At 46.2% G+C, this 20,256-nt stretch overlaps 1 protein-coding gene across 1 annotated transcript; it reads left to right on the top strand.

The window, feature by feature from the left end:
* The first annotated feature begins 1,600 nt into the window (after positions 1–1,600).
* Positions 1,601–19,366, top strand: LOC135369812 (solute carrier family 2, facilitated glucose transporter member 1-like). Its single transcript, XM_064603353.1, has 10 exons — positions 1,601–2,011; positions 4,944–5,042; positions 9,453–9,738; positions 11,454–11,624; positions 12,845–12,952; positions 13,445–13,533; positions 14,389–14,700; positions 15,339–15,414; positions 15,497–15,624; positions 16,857–19,366. The coding sequence occupies exons 1-10, from the start codon at positions 1,991–1,993 to the stop codon at positions 17,040–17,042; spliced, it is 1,476 nt and encodes a 491-aa protein (XP_064459423.1). The 5' UTR covers positions 1,601–1,990; the 3' UTR covers positions 17,043–19,366.
* Positions 19,367–20,256: the final 890 nt, after the last annotated feature.

Genomic DNA, 20,256 nt, shown 5'->3' with positions numbered 1-20,256 from the left:
TAATGCCTAATAATGCATAATAGTCTGTCATGCGCGAGACCTCCCAAGTTAGACCTAACCGAAGTGTATCAGCATGCTTCGTGCTGTATTACTACTGTATGCTTCGTCCTGTTCTGCTTGGTATTTCGAGAGGAGTCTGTGGTACGGTACGGCATGAACGCTACAACTGCGTCTGGCAATGTGGCACGCCGGCGGAAAGGTACAGAGAGCTAGAGAGGTTTGCGATACAGGTACATCATCATTCCTCACATCGTGAAACTGTGGAGGTTTCTTTCAAGTTTTCAGAAGGTGATAAGGACGGACATCCCTCTTCAAAGCCAAAGTAGGCCGAAGTTGGTATGGTGTCTGCGACTAGTCGTCCCTTTACTCCGAGCGGGAGCGGGTCAGACCCCAAGTAGCAAGACAACATCTTGGCCCAATATTGGACCAATATTGGCAGTGTCGGCCCAATATTGGATCAATATTGGGCCAAGATTGGACCAATACTGAGCCAGTATTGCCAATGTTGGTCCAATATTGTGCCAGTATTGCCAATATTGGTCCAATATTGGGCCAAGATGTTGTGCTGCTTGGGACCGCATCTCACCCCAGATCCGATCCGGAGGAATCGTGCAGAATCCGAACGCAGCATGTTCGAGCAGAGGAGCGGAGGGAATGTTAACTCACGTGACTTTCGGTGCTTCCCTCGTAGTCAAAACAACGACGACGACGTAAAATGCAGAACATGGAAGGCATGGCGGAACAGTGCTAGAAACACTACTTAGCGGAAGCTGGCTAGTCACGTGACAGGAACCCAACCAGAGTTCGCAACCGGGCTCCGACGGCGTTGGTGAGAGCACTCTTGAGCGCTTCGAATTGGAGGAAAGGGCTCCAAATGAACCAGTCGAATGCAGTGAGAGTGAGCTGTTTCTACCAGTCGAAAATGCCTTGCTCCAGAGTGCTATGAAGCGATCGGAAGCAACCAATCGAAGACACCCTAAGTTTGGAAAGGGTACATACGAGGGCATAATTACAGTGGAAATAGTTGACAAAGATGGATTAGAAACGGTCAAAGATGGAAATAGATGACAAAGAAGATATTAGTTGGAATACTTATCGTGTACCGCCCGAACAGAGCAAGAGAGTCAGAGGCCCTCCATAGCGGTGAAGTTCTGTACGTACTTCAGCGAGGCTCATAATTTTATCATCGGTAGGCATTTAACTGTGCAACAGATGCTAACATCGTCTGGTTAGACCCTCGATCAACTGAAGTGCCGTGGGCACAAGGACTCGGCACAACAACTGCGGTTTTGCCGCGCTGCTTTATGTTTTTCAGGGTAATCATTGAGTATCACTACGCCGCTCAAAAGTGAGAATGATTCCTAGTTGCGCAACATCAATAAAAATTGTCCGCAAAGCTTCCTGTATAATCTGACCATCTTCACTTTAACCGCACACCTGAATGCTCTCGGAGCACCACCCACTACCAGCCCCTACAAACGTATACCAACATCACGAAACGCTGGCGCGAGATTGCATCTCGCTCGACACCCAGCAAAGAAGAAAACGCCAAACCGGCTCAACAAGCCAATGATAAGCTGCTTGGATGTACGCGAAGGAGAGCTCGCAATGTACTTCCGACGAGCAGAGTCCCCAAGGAGTCGCACGCGGAGCTGCTAGTTGACCGCTTGGATGAGTCCCAGGCTGCGTCACAGGCTCGTATGCCGAGTGCCAATGGACAAGGGCGATAGCAACACGGGATGTACAGTGGCGACGCTGTCTAACCTTTGCCCCCCGTACATTGTGCGTCTCTCCCCATCCTCCGAATTTGCGCAATCTGTTGGAGTGCGGACGTTGCGCGACGTCCTTAACGTCATGAGACGTTAAGAAGCTGACGTGGGACATCTTTCATCTTCCGTTTCCATGCGGTGACCCATCGCGTGTGTCGGTGCTGTGCGTGTGGTCTGTGGTGCAACTTTTTAATTGAAGAAACTCGAAGACAAAGTAGGAGATGCCGTCCGAAAAGTTAGAGGTAGGTATCGAGAAAAGTTTCCATAAACTTTACTATGCCGCCGAATTTTTACGAAACTTGATTTAATTAATATTGCTACCGACAATATTTTAAAGCAATATAATTATGCAATAAACATTCTTGCAGTAGCTTGATCACTCAGCGGAATTTTGCAGCGTCAACAGTTATTGAATACAATGTAGAGCATATTGCGATCTTGCCGTGTACCACTACAATGCGCATTGAATGTAGCGGAAAAGTCGATGGCCCCCAGATTAACCGCAATATTACAACGTTGAGTGCTTCACTACACGTTGCTGCAGCTAAACTTCTTTCACGAGCTCACAGTTCTCCGTGCGCTTCTGATTGCTATTTCCAAAACAATAATTCCACATATTCCTTTCGCTATCAATATTTCTAGTTGAAATACAAAGACGCTCTTGTATACGAAAACGAACGACTGGACATCAAAGGCATTGCAGTCGTCGTTCAGCGATAAGCCCTCGATGGTTTTCGAATACTGACAAACATCGCAGAAGCGCCACTCCGCCAACCGCGGGAGCAATATGTGGAGTATTCTTTCCTAATCCTGTTTATGCGGGTGTGAGCCTGCGATACGGCTAACTGCTGTCGATATATCAGTTCCGGAAACGCGCAGCCAAGGTTTACCGGATACGCTATATCCGGTTTTCGTCATCCAGGGTATTCCTCGTCAGCTACTCATCTTGAGCGTGACTATACATTATTCAAGAGCTGTCAGTTCTTTCGGTTTTACCGGCTTGTACTAGACGCGTTTCAACCGCATAATTGGCGTTTCCAATATTGAACCATACAACGGACACGCTGTTTGCAATTATGAACTCCGCATAGTTCATTAGGTGGCTGGATTATAAAAGAAAATAAATAAATAAAGCTCGGAACATTCAGCACACAGCAACTGTTTATGCGCAGAAAAAGCTTCCTTGCGAAACAAGATATAGAATAAGTTAGTTTGATCTCCGGCGTCATTTTCTCTCAATTGATAGTTTTTCATGTTTTTCTTTTTTTTCAATTCAAATCGACTTATATTTTCAAAGCATGCCTTCATGAAAACGCTTTATAGAAATGCTTTATGACTGCGAGTGGATTTTTGCGAAGTTTGCGATCGTCTCCGAACAACAAAAGGAAATTCTATTCATGCAGGAAACCACAGTCACATGGTTTGTACGCTTACGTAGCGTCGAACACGTAAGGCGCACGCTGTGGTAACACGAGGTGTTAAGAAACAACGAAATATGACCGGCGTCCAGATCTGCAAATATAGTTACGTCATGGGTTAGCGCTTGGAAATATAAACCTTCACAACGGAGCACAAACAGGAAAGTGCGCCCAACGCATTCTGAGGCGTGACTCTCTCTCTCGAGTGTGTGTGTGTGCACGGAGATAGGATACGCAAAGTGTGCACGTGGACAGGAGCCCCAGAATGCGTGCGAAGACTAGGAAAACACGTTGTTATAATCTCTTTCGAGAACCCATGAAGAAGCACTCTCCGTGGAGATACGGTATCTCGTGAACAGACTTGTGTACGAAGATATGGACTGAACGACATGGGGCCAACGTTATAGTCAAGGCGCAGAAAAGTGCAAGAAAACACCGTTGCAAACAGCGGGACAGTGAAACGTGGTTTGCCGCTCATTTTTACATCAGTCGCTCCTTCCAATGGACCTCTACCGGAGAAACGTCATCATGACGTTGGTAGACAAACTGAAACCGAAACAAATCGGAAAGGGAGGGCTGAGTTCCACGAATGGGCACTTGTTCGCTGCCTCCTATTGAAAGAAAAGTAGGACCGAATGTCTTGTCCCTTTCAGGGACCATCGTAATCCCCTCAAGACCGTGGCTTTCGGGCGCGACCTTGTTCGCCTCTAGCTTCGAGCGTAGTTCAACTCTACCAAATTGGTGGCGCTGTCGAACACTATGACGTCATTTGTTTACAAACAGGGAGAAGTCTACTCATGAACGCCCTATGCTGTATCATTAAGCAAACATGCTACGGAAGGGTAGTTTCCGAATCTGTGGAGCGACGACACTTGCAACGCGGTCATTCATGTACTATACCCCCGAGTTAACATAAGAAACAGTGCCACCGCGATATACCTCCGCCAGCACAGAATGTAACCCGCACATTGAGAGCGGGGTATATGAGGTATGCGAAAAGATGGCGGACGCCAGGCAGACAGAGATTTGTCGACGCGTATATTCTACACGTTTGCCTTAAAAGTGTAGAAACGCGCAGGTATGTCGTCTTCGACGATTGCGTTAACCAAGTGATCAGTGTATAAGCAACCGTTCGAAGCATACGGGCGCCCCACGCTGTGACTCGGAGGCGTCATGAGCAAACCCAAACCAATCACAGACGTCTTTAGATTCGTAGGCGCAGTTGACCTGTGGAAGAAAACTTGGAGGAGACCTGCGTAGCTCGTCCTCCAGAGAAGTGTCTAAGAACTCCGACATGAAAAACATAAAAAAATGCAATGCCAACTTCAAATTTTGCGACCTCTCAAGCAGCGCAGCATCTTGGCCCAATATTGGACCAATATTGGCAATAATAGCCCAATATTGGTCCATTCTTGAACCAATATTGGGCCGACATTGCAAATATTGGTCCAATATTGGGCAAAGATGTTGTGCTGCTTGTGCTACACCGACATATATGCCAAAAGTGCAAGAAGCCATCGTTGAAGTCAAGCTAAAAACATTATTAGGCAGTTCCATCATGAAGGCTCGTAGACTGAAGAATGTCTGGAGCATGTGACGGCTCCTGCAATTTCTTGCATTCTTGGCAATACTGGCCCATATTGGCCCAATGTTGGGCCGACATTGCCAATATTGGTTCAATATTGGGCCAAGATTGTTGTGCTGCTTGGGCTATATCGCAACAGTGCCTAACTACCTGATTCCCTTCTATTCCCAGTCATTAACGGGAACTTTAGTCCTGGCCGTCCTGTCTTCGGGCGTGGGCTCAGCATTCCATCATGGTTATAACCTCGGAGTTGTCAACGCACCTCAAAAGGTAAGTCGAGGGTTGTCCATTTAAAATTCGTTGTTCTGACTGAAATCTTGCAGAACAGAGAGCAGGATAACCCTTCCCTGAATGGTGCGTATGTGAGTTGCGCGTAAAACTTACTGCTGTCACAGCCTGTAGATAGTGCTCCTTGTCTCTGTCTGACTGTGAGCAATTAAACTCGTCTCAAGGCTCTGAGACAGCCACGCCGATACTGAAGAAAGATAAGGAGAAGACCAAAGGCGACAACAGCCGCTAAGAATGCAAAGTACCCTGGCTGCACTCGTTAGAATTCAGAAGCTCTGCTGCGGAAGTTGGAGTAAATAAAAAGAGAATTCAAGCTCTCCACTTAGTCCTTTGAAGAGCAGGTGCGCGTGGATCTACTTATCATACCACTCTTTTCATTTGAGAGTTTATCTCGTGAGGCTGAATGGATGATGCCGCGAGCTCTTGCTCACCAAAGCGTTGCGCCGATAAGATTGTGCACGTGCGATAAAATGTAAATGTAATTGATTTAAAGCAAAAACTTAAGTGACGCGTGACGCATAATATACTTGCTATTCTGGTAATTTTAGCTGAACGCGCTACCCTTAACTCGGAGACAATGGAAAGGGAACAACCAACGATGTGCTGTAACTACGTTTTTAGTAGTTTAACTGTAACCGCTAACTACTCTGCTACGCTGTTTCAAATTGTAGTTTAACTGCTAGTGTAACTACATCACAGCCGCGTTAGTTAAAACTACTTTGCAACTATTACGATGTAGTTGTTTAACTACATTTCTAACTACTCTGATATTTTGTGCGCGTCATTATATCTATAATCGCTTAGGCGCAGAAATAGCCTGTGAGCGCGTGGGGAGCCAGAAGACAGCGAACTCACACACTCGCAACAATCATAGCACAGCACGCGCCCTTCCAGGTGGGTGGTGGTGGTGAAAGGGCTTGCCGTTGTCGGCCTCACGTATGTGGGCAACGTCACGACTGACGCCCTGGGCCGACTTCTAGGGGAACTGTGCCGACATATGTCTGAAAGCGTCTGAGGAAAACCCAGGAAAAAACCCAGACAGCACAGCCGGCACCGGGATTCGAACCCAGGTACCTCTCAGTCTCGACGTGACATGGCTAGCACGCTAACCACTGAGCCACGGGAGCTGGTTGCGCGCCCTTCCATGCAATACTGATGTAGTCATATGTCATGCAATGATAAACTCATGACCTATCCAATCTGACGACGGAGGGGGCGCAAGCTTTTTGAATGTGCTGTGTGTGTAGATCGTTGTATGTACCCTGATTAACACAAAATACGTACTTTCTGCTCATGTGCCGTAGCATTTCTGTACGCAGACTCGGTAATGAATGTCTCCATTCCGCGTCTATACCATTCTAAATCGACCAATGCTCCTGCCTACTGCAGTGCCTACTGTCCTGTTGAAACACGTTGGATACTGTCCCGACTCCTCGTCGAAAATTCTTTAAGAAAATGTGGAGTAGTTGTAGCCTGCTCGAACCTAACTACTGTAGTTAACTACAAAAAATAAGTTTAATAACTACCATTTTTTAAAGTAGTTTCTAACTACTTTTTAACTACCGTGCAGTAGTTTAACTACAAGCAGTAAACATCCCTGGGAACAACCTTAGGACGGGAGTCGCTGATATTTCGATCAGAGACTCTTCTTCTGGATTGGATTGGATTGGAAATGAAACAAAAATATGGAGATGTTATTCCCGATCTCGTCAGGACTAGCTACTCGTCTTCTTCTGGGCACTGTCCTGATCATTAGCGTGGCATTTAAAAGGTTAGGGATTACGGGTACGTGTTAAAGGGGTTCATGAGTATTATAGGTCAACATGAATGCATGAATCGGAAAAATCTAACGGGGCTTTTACGACTGAGGCGAACGACCTGTCGCTTTGTAGGGGAGCGGAAGTGTAGGTCAGGTCAACAAATGCATATTCACAACAAAGCCGGTTACAAAGTAATAGGCCAGCTGGTCTTGTCCCTCTCGCCAGCCCTTCTCCTCAATCCCCTAATGGCGGCGAGACCTTCAAGAGGGACACTACTGTGCCTGCCGCCTATTGGTGGGGATCCTCGTTTGGGTTTCGTTTCCGTTACTTGCAGTAAAAACTGTCATATTGGAACAAAAATGCGATTTACTTGGAACATATATGTCGTTTTCGTCACGCATTATCAAGAAATACCAACGCTGGACGGCCTCGTACACGTGTAATGCCTTGATAAGCAATGCAATGTGCGAATACTGTCAGGGAACATCCTCACGATACAGTTCGGTCAGTGAACACCAGGGGGCGACTCTCAAACTTCATATACGTATTTGTAATCGCGTAAATCAATAGGTAAATGAAGTAGTGGCCATTCAAAGAGTAACAGCGTCGATAGGAAATAATGCGCGGAAAAATAATAGAGAGAAGCTAACTGGATAAGTTTTTTTTTCTTTTTTCTTTTTGGAGACGAGAGGAGAAAATGTAGTTTTCTGGTTTTGGTCACTCATCCCTGTCCTTACTATTGCTCCGCCCAGTCAGCTTTCTCTATCTAGCATTAGATGACAGCATGGTCACTAACTCCTCTGTGTCACTTTTCATATCCACAATTTCATGCTCGAAGGTTCCTAGGAGCAACGCTGTGCCAAGTGGCAGTCAGTTGTATTTCAGGTTGTTGTTTCCAAATGCAATGTACAAGTCTGTCACAAACACAATTAGTGAATAAACGAGAAATTAGTCGATCACTCGATAAAAACTTTGCAGCCGACCGCGGTCCAGTTATCTGACCGTTTGAATCACGTGCATGTTTCAAAGATATCCAATGACAACTACATATTGTGACATGCGTGTGACATAGACCGACTGTGTGGCTGGAGCCACCAAGTCGGGCAGCCATGGCAAAGTAGTTGAGAAGTGATGCGATAGCTGTGCTCGTTTGCTTCGGACAAACGCTTTTTTTGTCAGTTATCTATTTGCAGATCAACCACTTAGGCCATTGAAGATCTGGCGAGAGCGGTCATTGTCTGACAAGGATGTCGAGATGTGACTGTGGTGTATCCACCATAGTCACGTCTCGACATGCTTGTCAGTGGAGGAGGGTGTTGCTGAGAGGATGAGGCTGTCTGCAGAAATCACTCAAGTTTATTTTTTGTTACCACACATGGTTTACTGCCTTCGACTACTGGCTAGGAAGTGCGAGATTCAGGGGATTTTCTACGCACACCAGGACCGTTTTTAGCGGTAAATAAGATTTTCGAAACTGTTGCAAAATGTGAGAAATGAAAATTCGTTTCTTTTATTTTTTTTTTTGACGATTTTCAAGTAAAATATCCGGCTGGATTAAAAATATTTTTTGGTAACCGTCAAGATGTACCCGCATTAACCTTTTGCTTTTCTACTGGAAGGAAAGTAAAGTACAGGGATACCCGGCGTTTGTGAGGTGCCGGACTCGCCTGGTCGCCTCGCATGGTAGAATAAGCCCGTCTTACAGTATACATACCAGGCCATGCAGACCTCACAAAGATGGACTGAAAGCGCGTCTCTTGCCTTTATCGACCATACAGATATCGGTTAGTGAGGCTACGAAATCACACCAACAAACAAAAAAAAAAGAGAAAAGAAAACGTTGCGACGGGAGAGGAAGGCTCAAGAGCCCATCATATCAGGAAGGTATTACGACTGATCTACTGCCGCCACAGGCAGATAAAGACGCTATGCAGATAAAGACGCTCGTGCTCACTTGCATGACCTTCACGGCGGTTCCCAACAACATTCAAGGCACGCGTGCGCGGCGTTGGGACTTTTGCAAACTTCGCCCAGGACGTTTGCAAATAATGATAGAAGGGTGACAAATGTGGTGCGCTGGGCTCTACAAGGCTTCGTGTTCTCTACAAATGACCGGGAGAGTCACTGGGGAGAGAAACCGTCGTATCGAGATCATCGAACAAACAAAGTGATGGTGTTTTGTCGCGGAGAAAAGATACACGCCGCGAAATATACATTGGGGTGCGAAATCCAAGCAGAAATGTTGGAGTGCTTCAATGCTTAGTACTTAAAGACTTTTAAGACTAGCCTAATATGTAAAGAGTTTGGTGGCATGGAGATCCCCGTCGGGATTCAGATCACCACGCAGTTAAAATGAATTAAACATGGAGATCGGGAGAGCTTTCTAAGGTTCGCCAAATAGGATCCATTTCCTATTCCGCCTTTTCAGTTCGCTAGTGTGACAAAATAGTGGTTTATGGAAGAAAAGGTCCGCCATGTTGAGGATAAGTGCTATGTAGTTCCATTGCCCTTCAGCATCCCATCCAGCAGTGTCGGAAGTTTTAAGAAGGGTGAACGTAATAGCCCACTTCAATGCCATAACACTTGGAACGCATGTGGATATTCACCAACTCTTCCCGTTCTATGCCGACAGCTCCTTGAAGACTTCATCAACTCGACATACACGGAGCGGTTTGGCGAACCTGCTTCTCAAGCCACAGTTACGCTCATCTATAGCATCTTCGTCTCTGTCTTTTGCGTGGGCGGCATGGTGGGTGGCTTGCTCACGGCCCTCGTCGCGGAGAAGTTGGGCCGAAAGAAAGGTCTTCTCGTCAACAATGTCTTCGTCTTCATCTCTGCCGCCTTGATGGGCTTTGCACAAAAGGCCGCCTGCTACGAAATGCTGGTCATCGGCCGCTTCGTTGTTGGCATAAATGCTGGTAAGGAGCTTCAGGTGTAACATCTGATTAACCTGCATGTGCTGCGTACCCTGAAGCTACTTTTTTTTTTCTTTTTTTTAAAGAAAGCGAGCATTGCAGGGTTTTTGAAGCAAAAAGCAAGTTTGCCGTTCAAATGCGGCACAGGACGCCCAACATATTGTCTAGTTAATATATTTTCAGCATTGTAGCCATGCAATAATAACAAAAACTTGGGCGAATTCGTGGTGAATACATACTAGAAGGGGGTGCTACTGAGGACAGACGTGCTTGTGCTTGTTTCGTACTTGTGTCGTCGTGCCTGTTTCATCCACGTCCCCAAGCAGCACAATGTACTGAAAGTCGAGTGCAATAGGTGTGGACGGGTTTGTAGAATGCCTTGAACAGGCTCGTGAAGCTAGAGAACATTGATAAGACACATACCGTCCACCCCTATTGCACTCGACTTTCAGTACATTGTGCTGCCTGGGTCTGTTCTCGGTTGCACCCTCTCCTTCTTGTAGCCATCCATATTGCGTGTCTCACCCTCACATGCTGCTTGTGGTAATCGGGGCCAGAGAGACTGTCAAAGCTTTTGCATACTTCTGACTGTTGTCGTTCTGATTGTAAACATGCTCGATTCGCCTTATCTTCGAATGGTATCAAGCGGAGCCTTCCTACTTCACTTGTGTACAAGATTTTATTTATTCACTTCTGATTCACAATGGGCCGGCATCTTATAGTCTTTATTCACGTGTGGTATTCCATAGCCGAATTCCGTGTCAGTCACACGAAGAACCCCGGGCTTTCAGCTTGCAGATCTCGACCGTCTCGACCTTTCTATATTTGCCAAAAACTTGAGATGTCCTCAGTGCGCCCGCGAGGCCGTATTCGTGAGTGCACTTATGAAACTACGCAGTATCTGCCACGTATCGCTGTCCTCCGGCCATGAGTCTCTACTCTGGCCGTCCAGATAAGCAAACAAAGCGTGCATACGATTACCTTTTGAGAGGACAGCAGCGAATGTGTACTATTAGCTTACCATTACTTGGAGCGAATATCAGCAACTTTTCCTTACTATGACGTTCCCTGTTCGCCGGATATTAACGTGAATAATTCGCCGTTTTCTTGATTTTTTTTTCTCCCGAAAAGCTTATATCAAATCCGGGTGTTCCATCCATCCTCTGAGTCTATACGCAAACAGTGCACACAGTCATATTCCTCTACTTTGTTTAAAAAATCGTCTGCATTGCTAGGTATTCTGCAAAAGGGTATCATTCTTTGCAGTTGGTTGGCGTTGAACATGTTGTGTGGCGAAATTCAGTTTTAAGAACAACCAAGAGGTGTAAACAGAGAAATGACCCAGGCCGTAAATCGAACTTGGGTTCCTGTACTCAGAGTCCTGACGATTACTTCACGGGACCTGAAATTCGGACGCCCGGCAATCGAACCGGTGGTTATTGGGTGAGAGCCAAGTATGGCCTTCACTGCCGATGTTGGGAAGAAATGATCGATCGAAAAGAAAAAAAAACGCAAGTGTAACCACGGGTAGTCGTGTAATTCTAAATTAATTTCGTTACTTCAATTCATTTAACCAAACGCCAAAACATTGCATAAAATTTCTTACGCGCCAGCCACACAACCGATCGGGAACACGTAAATTTTACGTCTAAAGCTCCTAACCTGCAGCTGCGTCCACATGCCCTTTACAGTCTGTGCTTTTTTTCCCCGACCCTTAGGTCTAAGCGCAGGACTAGGTCCTATGTACCTCACTGAGATATCTCCGGTTGCGTACCGTGGAGCTGTGGGAACAATCTATCAGCTAGTGCTCACCATGTCCATCCTGTTCTCCCAAGTGCTCGGTATCCCACAGCTGTTGGGAACCGAAGAAGGATGGCCTATTTTGTTTGGTAAGGAATCACATCTTGTTGTCTTGTAGGATATATCCCAACAACACGGAATATCCTTTGGATGTACCAATTCGTTAGGACATTATTCCTACATCCAGAGTGATGTTCGGTAACATCCAGAGTCTGTGTTGCTGGGGCAGCTAAACTGAGGTACATATAATGCAACTGAGTTTGGAATATGCTTGTCATGTCCTTTTGTGGACGGTCATCACAAAGCAAAAACAATGTGCTACATGACATGTAGAAAGTAACACTGCCTTGCACAATTCAGATTTTTTTCCACACTGGCTCTGCTAAACGCTGAGTTCTGCAGCAAGTCCTCTTCTGTGGTGGGTACCGATTTGGCCTGGCGACCGCGAGCGATTGCTTTAACGGCAACCCTTAAGTCATTACACTATCTTATCTTAAGAAAGAAAAGTGTCTAAGTCCTTTTATGTATTCCGTGACGGACGCCCTTTACAACAAGACAATCGTTACCACTGCCGAGTACTTAATGCAGAGGATATCTCATAGCCTATTCTTTTCCCTTTCTCTTTTTCAGTTTCTTTTATTCTGAGTTTTTTTATTTCTTGGAAGAGAAAGTCGGCATTAGCATGGCTGACACTTTCTTTTCTTTCTTTTCATTCAATTAAACATAACCCCCCCCCCCCCCCCCCCGGCTGGAAAAGCTCCGACGTTTTCGTGGAGCCACTCCTGGAGGGTGGTTCCATCAACCACGGGAGGTTGTTTAACACTGGCCCCCACGTGATTCAGATTAACTTGTGAGAAATGTCCGAAGAAGTATGGAACACGAATGGTATAAAAGTTACCCGGGCATGACTGTTGTACAAATAATCGTTACTGGAAGTAGAATGAAAGAGTCATCACGTACGCCTACACGAGACCCCGTTAAAATTTCCAGAAAGGGTTGTTAATTCGACGAGGAAAATGTGAATATCATGCATGAAGAAGTCAGTAAACGAACATGTTTGTTCCGCGCGCTAAAACATTAAAACATTCGTAGACGAGTGAACATCGGCAGACTATAAGTGGAATATTGGTGGAGATATGGTGACCAAACTGATAACGTAATTTAGTATTTGTCATCGCCATCCCAATGGTACACGATGGTTACTAGATTCCTGTCCGAAATGTGTGATATCTCTTATATTCTTATATCTTAGATATTCTTGTATCATGAGACCTTCCAGACGTACTGACTTACGCATTTATGTTCTAAGGTGTCCCACTTATCCCTGCCGTCTTAATGCTGATGTCGCTACCCTTCTGCCCGGAATCTCCGAAGTACCTTCTTCTTGTTAAGGGCAAGCAGGACGAAGCACGGCGAGGTAAGCACTGCACGCACACCCGTTCCCGGCGCTGTCCGCTCCGTCCCGCTGACGTCATGACAGGTGCTGACTTCTGAACTCACAAACTACCTATGAAACTGGAGAACGCAACAGACGTTCCTCTGATTATCCAGCCAGGTCCTGATGCTGACGCATCAGGACTTAGGTCAGTAGCTGAGCTGAGCAAGAGCTGCTGGAGCATTAGAGCGGGAGCTGATTATCAGCAGGTGAAGGTACACCACCTGACACCATTGTATTGTAATAGGGGCATTAATTATAGATAGATGTCCGTTCTGCCCAATCTAAACTCTTCAATACAAGTCATTGATCGGTGGAATGAATGCATGCATGATGGTGATTAGACCGTACAAAGGAATGAGCTATACCAGGTGCGTGTCAGCGTTTGTGGCGTTGTTACCCGATTGGGACACATGATCAGTTTTCATGCGTTCCTCTTGAATCCTCGTACATGAATCATGCTTTTAAATGCAGCTCTCAAAAAATTACGAGCCGGTGCTGACATCTACTTTGAAATGGAAGTGATGAAGAGCGAAGCGGAAACCTCAGAAATGATGCCAAAGGTGAGACTCACTGAATGCTGGAGTAATTCAGGGATGATTCGGATAACAAAACTGGATAACAAAGCAGAAGTAGAAGAATTTTCTTCGTTTGAGAGAGCATTCATTAAAAGTAAAAAATAAAGCTTCAAATTCTGAAATTGCAAAACATTTGGAAGAATGCACAGATTGCTTCCCTCTATGGGATGAAGTAATTGTAAAGGCATCCGAAGTGGACCCTCACAGAAGGCTTTTGAGAGAGACCATGATGATGGCGCCATGTCGGAATTCCCACCACTAATCATCATCATCAGCATCATCATCGCTATCATCCTCTTCCTCCTCATTGGCGTCATCATTACAGAAGCTTTCCACCAAAGTAACTGGTGCATGTGATGTGGAGTTGTGGGCCTCACACTATTGAAGCCGAAAATCTCAATTTTATCTTTTTCTTAAACCAACCAATGATGTCACCGGGTGTTTCCCTGGAACCTACCTCAGCGTATGTGGGTTGATATGACCTAGGGTTGGTTTGGCTTGGTTTTTGAGAAAAAAATAAAATGGAGATTTTGGCACGAAGAGTTAGCATGACACGCACGCGAATGTAGGTGTGCAAAAGCTTATAGTGTGCTATATATGCCAGTGCTATAGTGTGCAGGATTGCGCTATGGCCCAAGAATCTCGTATACCTAGAACGGTCTGGCGTCGATGGTTTCTAGATGACGCATGTGGGCGTGCCATTCCATTGTGTGGAGTTGTCGCCCCCAGTAAGCCCCGGATAACACTTTCCTCGTCACTTCTGAATGCTTCTCCTACATTTCAGTTGGTGACATGCAGACTTTGTGATCCAGGAAGTAATACGCGCACTTCTCCTCCCAGATGACCTTGACAGAGATCATACGTAATCCAGCTCTACGAACGCCGCTTGGTATTTCTGTGATGGTGATGCTCGCGCAGCAGTTGTCGGGCATCAACGCGGCCATCTTCTTTTCAACTGATATCTTCATCACGGCTGGCATGACGGACGACCTTGCCGTCTGGGCAACGCTGGGTATGGGCGTCGTTAACGTCGTGATGACCGTCGTCTCCATGGTTGTCGTCGAACGTGCTGGTCGCCGTACACTACTCCTGGCAGGTCTGGGTGGTATGGCAGTCTGCACCACAACTCTGACGGCGACATTGGCGCTCACGGTAAGAGACACAGCGCTTCCAAATAGTGCGTAAACTGGTTACGCAAAGGAGTGATGCACGACGTAGCGTGACATGATTGAATATCTCGAAATAGGCAGTGTCAGCACAACCTATTTCCATTCGTGCACCTGAAAGTTCATGCAGGTGCCGATTCAAAGACGCACTTTGAAGCGCAGAGTGCCGCATATGCTTCTTCGTCTGTTGCGACAGGCCATACGGCATACAACCAAAATAGTCTGAGATAAAGGTCAACGTCGTCTGCAAGTGTTAGGGCACATCTGTAGCTTTTATACAGTGCTGGGTGTGAACCGTGATATAACCCAATGTGTGAGTAGCAAAAGGCAGTTCATGCGAACGACGGAAAACAATTGCCCCACACTAGGCCTCCTACGGAAGCGCGTATTGTAACAGGTCTTGAACCGAAAGAAGCCTGCGCAAGAGGTTCGATAGCTTGCTTGGAGATCGTGTCACATGTCATGCAATGACAGGGAGGACCACTGTCCTCAATAATTCGTTAAAAAAATAGTGTGCACTGAAAGTAGTCGTGCATCTTAAGCGTGCACAGTGCTTTATCCCCGTACCAAGTGGTTCAATATTGACTGCGTGGACATCCACTTTTTTTTCTTCCCATGTTGCAGCATCACGGCCAGTGGGTGTCGTACTTGAGCGTTCTGGGACTTATGGGTTTCGTAGTCACCTTTGCCATTGGTCCTGGTACGTAGCACGTGGCCATGTGCCACTAAGAAAACATTATACCACTTGGCGCATTCTTCGCTGACTTACTTTTCTCTTACAGGGTCCATTCCGTGGTTCCTCGTAACCGAATTATTCGGGCAGAGTGCTCGCTCCATCGCCACAAGCATTGCCGTCGGCGTCAACTGGACAGCGAACTTCGTCGTAGGCTTAGCCTTCCTTCCTCTCATGGTAACAACCCCACATGTTATGCCAGAAAACAGTGTGACACAATTGACAGAGTGCAGACATTGACACGGGTCGCTATTTTTCGGCCCGACCCGACCCGTGCAGCCCGAAATGAGGCCCGGCCCGGTCCGAGTCCGTCAGAGAATGACCAGGCCAGCCAGCCGGCCCGCGAGGAGTTGCCGAAATCCTAGTCGCGAGTCCCCTATGGGTCCCGAGACGTCATGTGTTTTCTTTAACTGTTTCTAAACTGTTTTATTTGTTGTGCTGCCAGCTGCCACAATGCATAGAACATTCCTGGTACAGAGACGAACAGGTACGGGTGGCCAAGCCCGGCCCGTGTGAATCTCTACAGTGGTATCCCTTACGCTGACAGCACCGAGCAGAAATCCGTCGCATGCCATCGCGTCGCTAAATTTAGAAAAGTATCACTCAACTAAGTGAACATAAACATTATACATTAAAACTGCATTTTAACAAAACTATAGTTTTGTTAAAATGCAATTTCCGTATAGTTTTGTTACATATATGGAACAAAACTATGGTATTTTAGACAACAGTCCTACGAGCTATCTCAAACGGTTTTCCTGTATTCCTCTGGACTTTTACGCTCCCTATGCCAAATTGTGAGTGAATATCACGTTCGAATACATGAAAGGCTCCGATGACGACCAAGGCGCACTGTGGAAGCATGTATTGCGGCAGGTGCACCAGTGACGTCACTCCCGCTTACGTGGGCGTTCCTTACACTCGCGCTGGCCCATTGGTAGATTGCGCGAATCTGGTCTGCACGAAAGGCTCTTTGTCCATAAACTCATAGAGGATAAACCTCACTATGCGCGTGTCGACCTTGAGAGACATATCATTATGTCATTTTAACACGGCGTCTTTCGAGCCACATAGGTAGCTTGTGCAAAACGCTCGGTGACCATAACTTTACAATGTGCCAGAGGTCGCGACAACCATGACTTTACAAAATGCAAACAGTCTCTGGCATCTCGTAAGAAAGTGGTTCTTAGACATCTGCCTGGTACGGTAACACAGCACTGTGTGACATCCCCACTGCCACACTGTGTTACACCTTTTGTTCGTAATCAGTTATCACGCTCACACGATATGGTAGCAGTTGTTTACGTTCCCCGTCACAACATTTTTGAATGGCATACCTATGTACCACAGTAATGCTTTCGAACGATGTATTTAGTGCAGACACTCACCTATATTTCTATGTCTTGCAGGAATTCGTGGGACATTACACCTTTGTCATCTTTACCGTCATCTTACTCCTTTTCTGGCTGTACATCTACAAGAAACTCCCTGAAACGAAAAACAAGACCATCGAAGAAATCAGCAACATGTTCAGAGTGCGTGCCTACGGCGACGAGATCGCCATGACTAAAATCGGAGGCAAGACCAAGAGCTGAATGCCTTTAACAGTCACTGATCATTCTACTGTGCCATACCTTCTGACCTGATGCATTATCACAGTCATAGGACCTGAGATAATGTGTGGCGCATATATAAGGCGCATATTCGTAGTTGGTGAAATACTCAGGTGCAAGCATTGTACTATATGGCCCTAGTTGTTTGTGAACTTACACAGATGGCAGCACTGGACGACAGGCCTTGCAGTGTCGTCAAAAGTCGTGAGGACCGTGGCATACGCATGGGCAGGCGGCGAACGCTCCGCGCTCCAGTCAAATATTTTCCGGGACATTGAAGCGGACTACAAGTTCTGACCTGTTCTCACATACGGCCCTTTGCTCCACAGCGCTAGAAAACGGCGCTGTTTTTTCATCCTCGCACTGCTATAAACCATTGGGAAACAGCGCTTGTCAGAGTTGCGCTCCTGTCAACCTTTCAGCGCTCATTTTTTTAGCGCTGGTTTGTGATCGCCAATCAAGACGCTGTTTTATTCATGACGTTGCCGAAGATGTAGATGATTTGCTTCCTGGTTTTTGCAGTGTTGCGTTGGTGTCGTGGCGAACTGAACATGGCGTTGGATTTTCCGTTTCTCCAGCAAGTTGAACTTCTGGGTCGTCATAGGTTACAGGAATCAAGAATCAACAAGGCGAAACGGCGCTTTGTCACGTCCCGAATGAGGTTCCGCGAGACTTGAGCTGCCGAGCCAAGGAGGTGGTGGGGGCGGAATATCTTTATTAAGAAAAGAAGAAAGGAAAAATCAGTCAGTCGGAGGTCGGCTTCTACTAAAAAAAAGGAAAATAGGGAAGAAAGAAAAAGAAATGGGGGAAAATGAGAAAATGGGAAAGAAAAGGATCGGAAAGGAAAATAAGAAATGAAAGACAAAGAAGAAAAGAAACAAAAAGGCAAAGAAGAAAAGCAAAGGAAAGACAAAGAAGAAAAGAAAAAAAAGCCAGCCAGCCTAGCGCTGTGCGCTCTGCTTTGCTAGTGAGAACACGAAGGTAGAAAACAGCGCTTGATTTCCAGCGCTCTGAAGTAAAACCTGAACGAGAAGTAGAACCTGAAGGTAACCTGAGGAAGTGCAGGCTCGTGCACAAAAGACTTGTTACCATGTGTAAATAAGTAAGTTACTCCTACCGTTTAATATCACTCTTTGATCTACTCATCACCGGCAGCTTGACATCGCCTATTTTTCTGCCTTCGTATCTCCTTAAAACGCCGTATGTGAGAACAGGCCTTAATTCTCAGAGACCGCAGTGAAGAAAAAGTGGAACTTGTCGAGCGACGTTGCTTTGCAGTCTGCATACATACGCGTTGATGCAGTCCAGAAAACACGGACAACGTAGAAGACCGGACCGGACAGGACTCGTGCAGGACTGCACGTCGCTTTATAGACTCGCACACTCGCGCGACAGTAATTTTGCTGTCCCCCCGCCCTTTACATTCTTCCTTCTTCACATTTCAATGTTTCTCCTACACTCCCATCGCTAAGCAGCCTGCTTTTAGTGCCATGGAGTTGACGGATACATAGTTGTGCAACTGCCGTATATTTCATTAAACATCCATTCATCAATCCTATGAAGTAGAGCCAAAGCTACGCATGGTTGGCGAATGCAACTACATGTTCTCCCCCAAGCCGGCACTCTAAAAAGAAAATGGGGCAATTTTAGCCCTTTTGGGGATTAGACGCATTTTCACAACCGTTAGTCCCTTACTGATATAGGGCTGTTGGAGGATATCGAGAGTACACTTCAGAGTCAGGGGACTAAAATGGGGAGTAATTTCAACTCGGGGGACGAGAAGCTGTAATTGCTCGCCAATTGAGTCATTTTTTCTTATAGTGCGCAAAGGCCGAATGACAAAGCTGGAACGAACTTAAGTACACTGTACGGTTTGCATTTTTTCTCTACCGCTTTTTTTTCTCTCTCTCTCTCTCTATTTCTCTTTTTTTTTACTGACGACGTTTGTTGAGATCTGCAGCCTTTCTCATTCGCTAAACGGCGAAAAAAAAAAGCCCTGTCGCACTCCATGACATTCTGATGTTGATGTTGATGAAGAAAGATAATAGGGAGAGATTCAATTCGTCACACGACGAATTCGGGTACTCCCATGACATTATGTTTAACCTTCCAGTACACACACCCCTGTGTTTGTGCTACGCAGGACCCAGCTTGTAAACTTCATCTTCCCCTGTTTCTCCATTCACTCCCATTCGTTCAAGCTGGTCGGACTCTACTGTGTATTGCGCAAAGTACGAATTTTGTCAAAGTACAAATACACGAGTATAGAAAGTGGTAGCAAGCAATAAACGCATCTTGTGTCGTAAGCGGCTTCTATTATTCTTTAAGTGGCAATTAAAAATGGCGTCCTGATGTCATCCGCTTGCCTGATCGTACAGAGATCTCCAGAATCATCAAACGGATGTGTACACTCAGCAGCGTAGCATCATACACGTAAGTATATCGTGTTTTTCCGATCTCAACCACAGCACAAGGCAAAGAGCGAACGCTGAATCCAGGGAAGCACAACGACTGCCATGTCAATACCTCCTACAGCAGCAAACGTAAATACGATGTCATCCGGTAGCTTACTCAATGATTGGTCGTTTGCAAGGAAAAGCAAGCGTTTGATGGCGCACCGTTGTCGCGTGTTCATACGGACGCAAAAAGGTAGTCTTATGCGAAACGACGTCACGGTATATGTGGATATCGCAACAGTTCACCAAAATGCATATATTTTCTCGTTTACGAGGGGTGCAAAATAAGCGTAGACGAATGCCGCGGGGCTGTACAGCACTGTGCACTCTTAACAGTAACACGACCTCCGTAGAATCGGTGGCCCCAGTAGAAAGTGCGCAAGGGTTCCCGACAATGCGAGTTGCAAACATGAAGGTCAGGTTTTGACTTACATGTTTACTACTCGCATTGTGGCGAACCCTTGCGCACTTTCTACTGGGGCCACCGATTGTACGGAGGTCGTGTTACTGTTAAGAATGCACAGGGCTGTACTCGGAGATTCTATGAGATCCTACATTGTCACAGGCTCGCACTGCAGACTCCTCGACCTGCGGTTACACTGAACTGACAAGATGTTGTTGCTTGTGTCGTCTGTGGTAGCGTGGCAACACACCAATGAAAGGACCATGAGCCGATTCAGGGTACAAGCAAATGAAGTTAACTATTTGCGTAAGTACAAGAGTTGGATGATACAGAGAAA

The sequence above is a fragment of the Ornithodoros turicata genome, chromosome 10, assembly GCF_037126465.1.
Source record: "Ornithodoros turicata isolate Travis chromosome 10, ASM3712646v1, whole genome shotgun sequence".
NCBI classification, from domain to species: Eukaryota; Metazoa; Arthropoda; class Arachnida; order Ixodida; family Argasidae; genus Ornithodoros; species Ornithodoros turicata.
The sequence above is the reverse complement of the archived record's forward strand: the minus strand, read 5'-3'. Positions and strand labels throughout refer to the sequence as shown.

Bases quoted from the DNA above. Each gene is read 5' to 3' on its own strand.
- LOC135369812 (XM_064603353.1), top strand. From the start codon at position 1,991: ATGCCGTCCGAAAAGTTAGAG. The intron at 9,739-11,453 runs GTAAGGAGCTTC...CCCGACCCTTAG, and splicing joins CGTTGTTGGCATAAATGCTG to GTCTAAGCGCAGGACTAGGT. The intron at 11,625-12,844 runs GTAAGGAATCAC...TTATGTTCTAAG, and splicing joins AGGATGGCCTATTTTGTTTG to GTGTCCCACTTATCCCTGCC.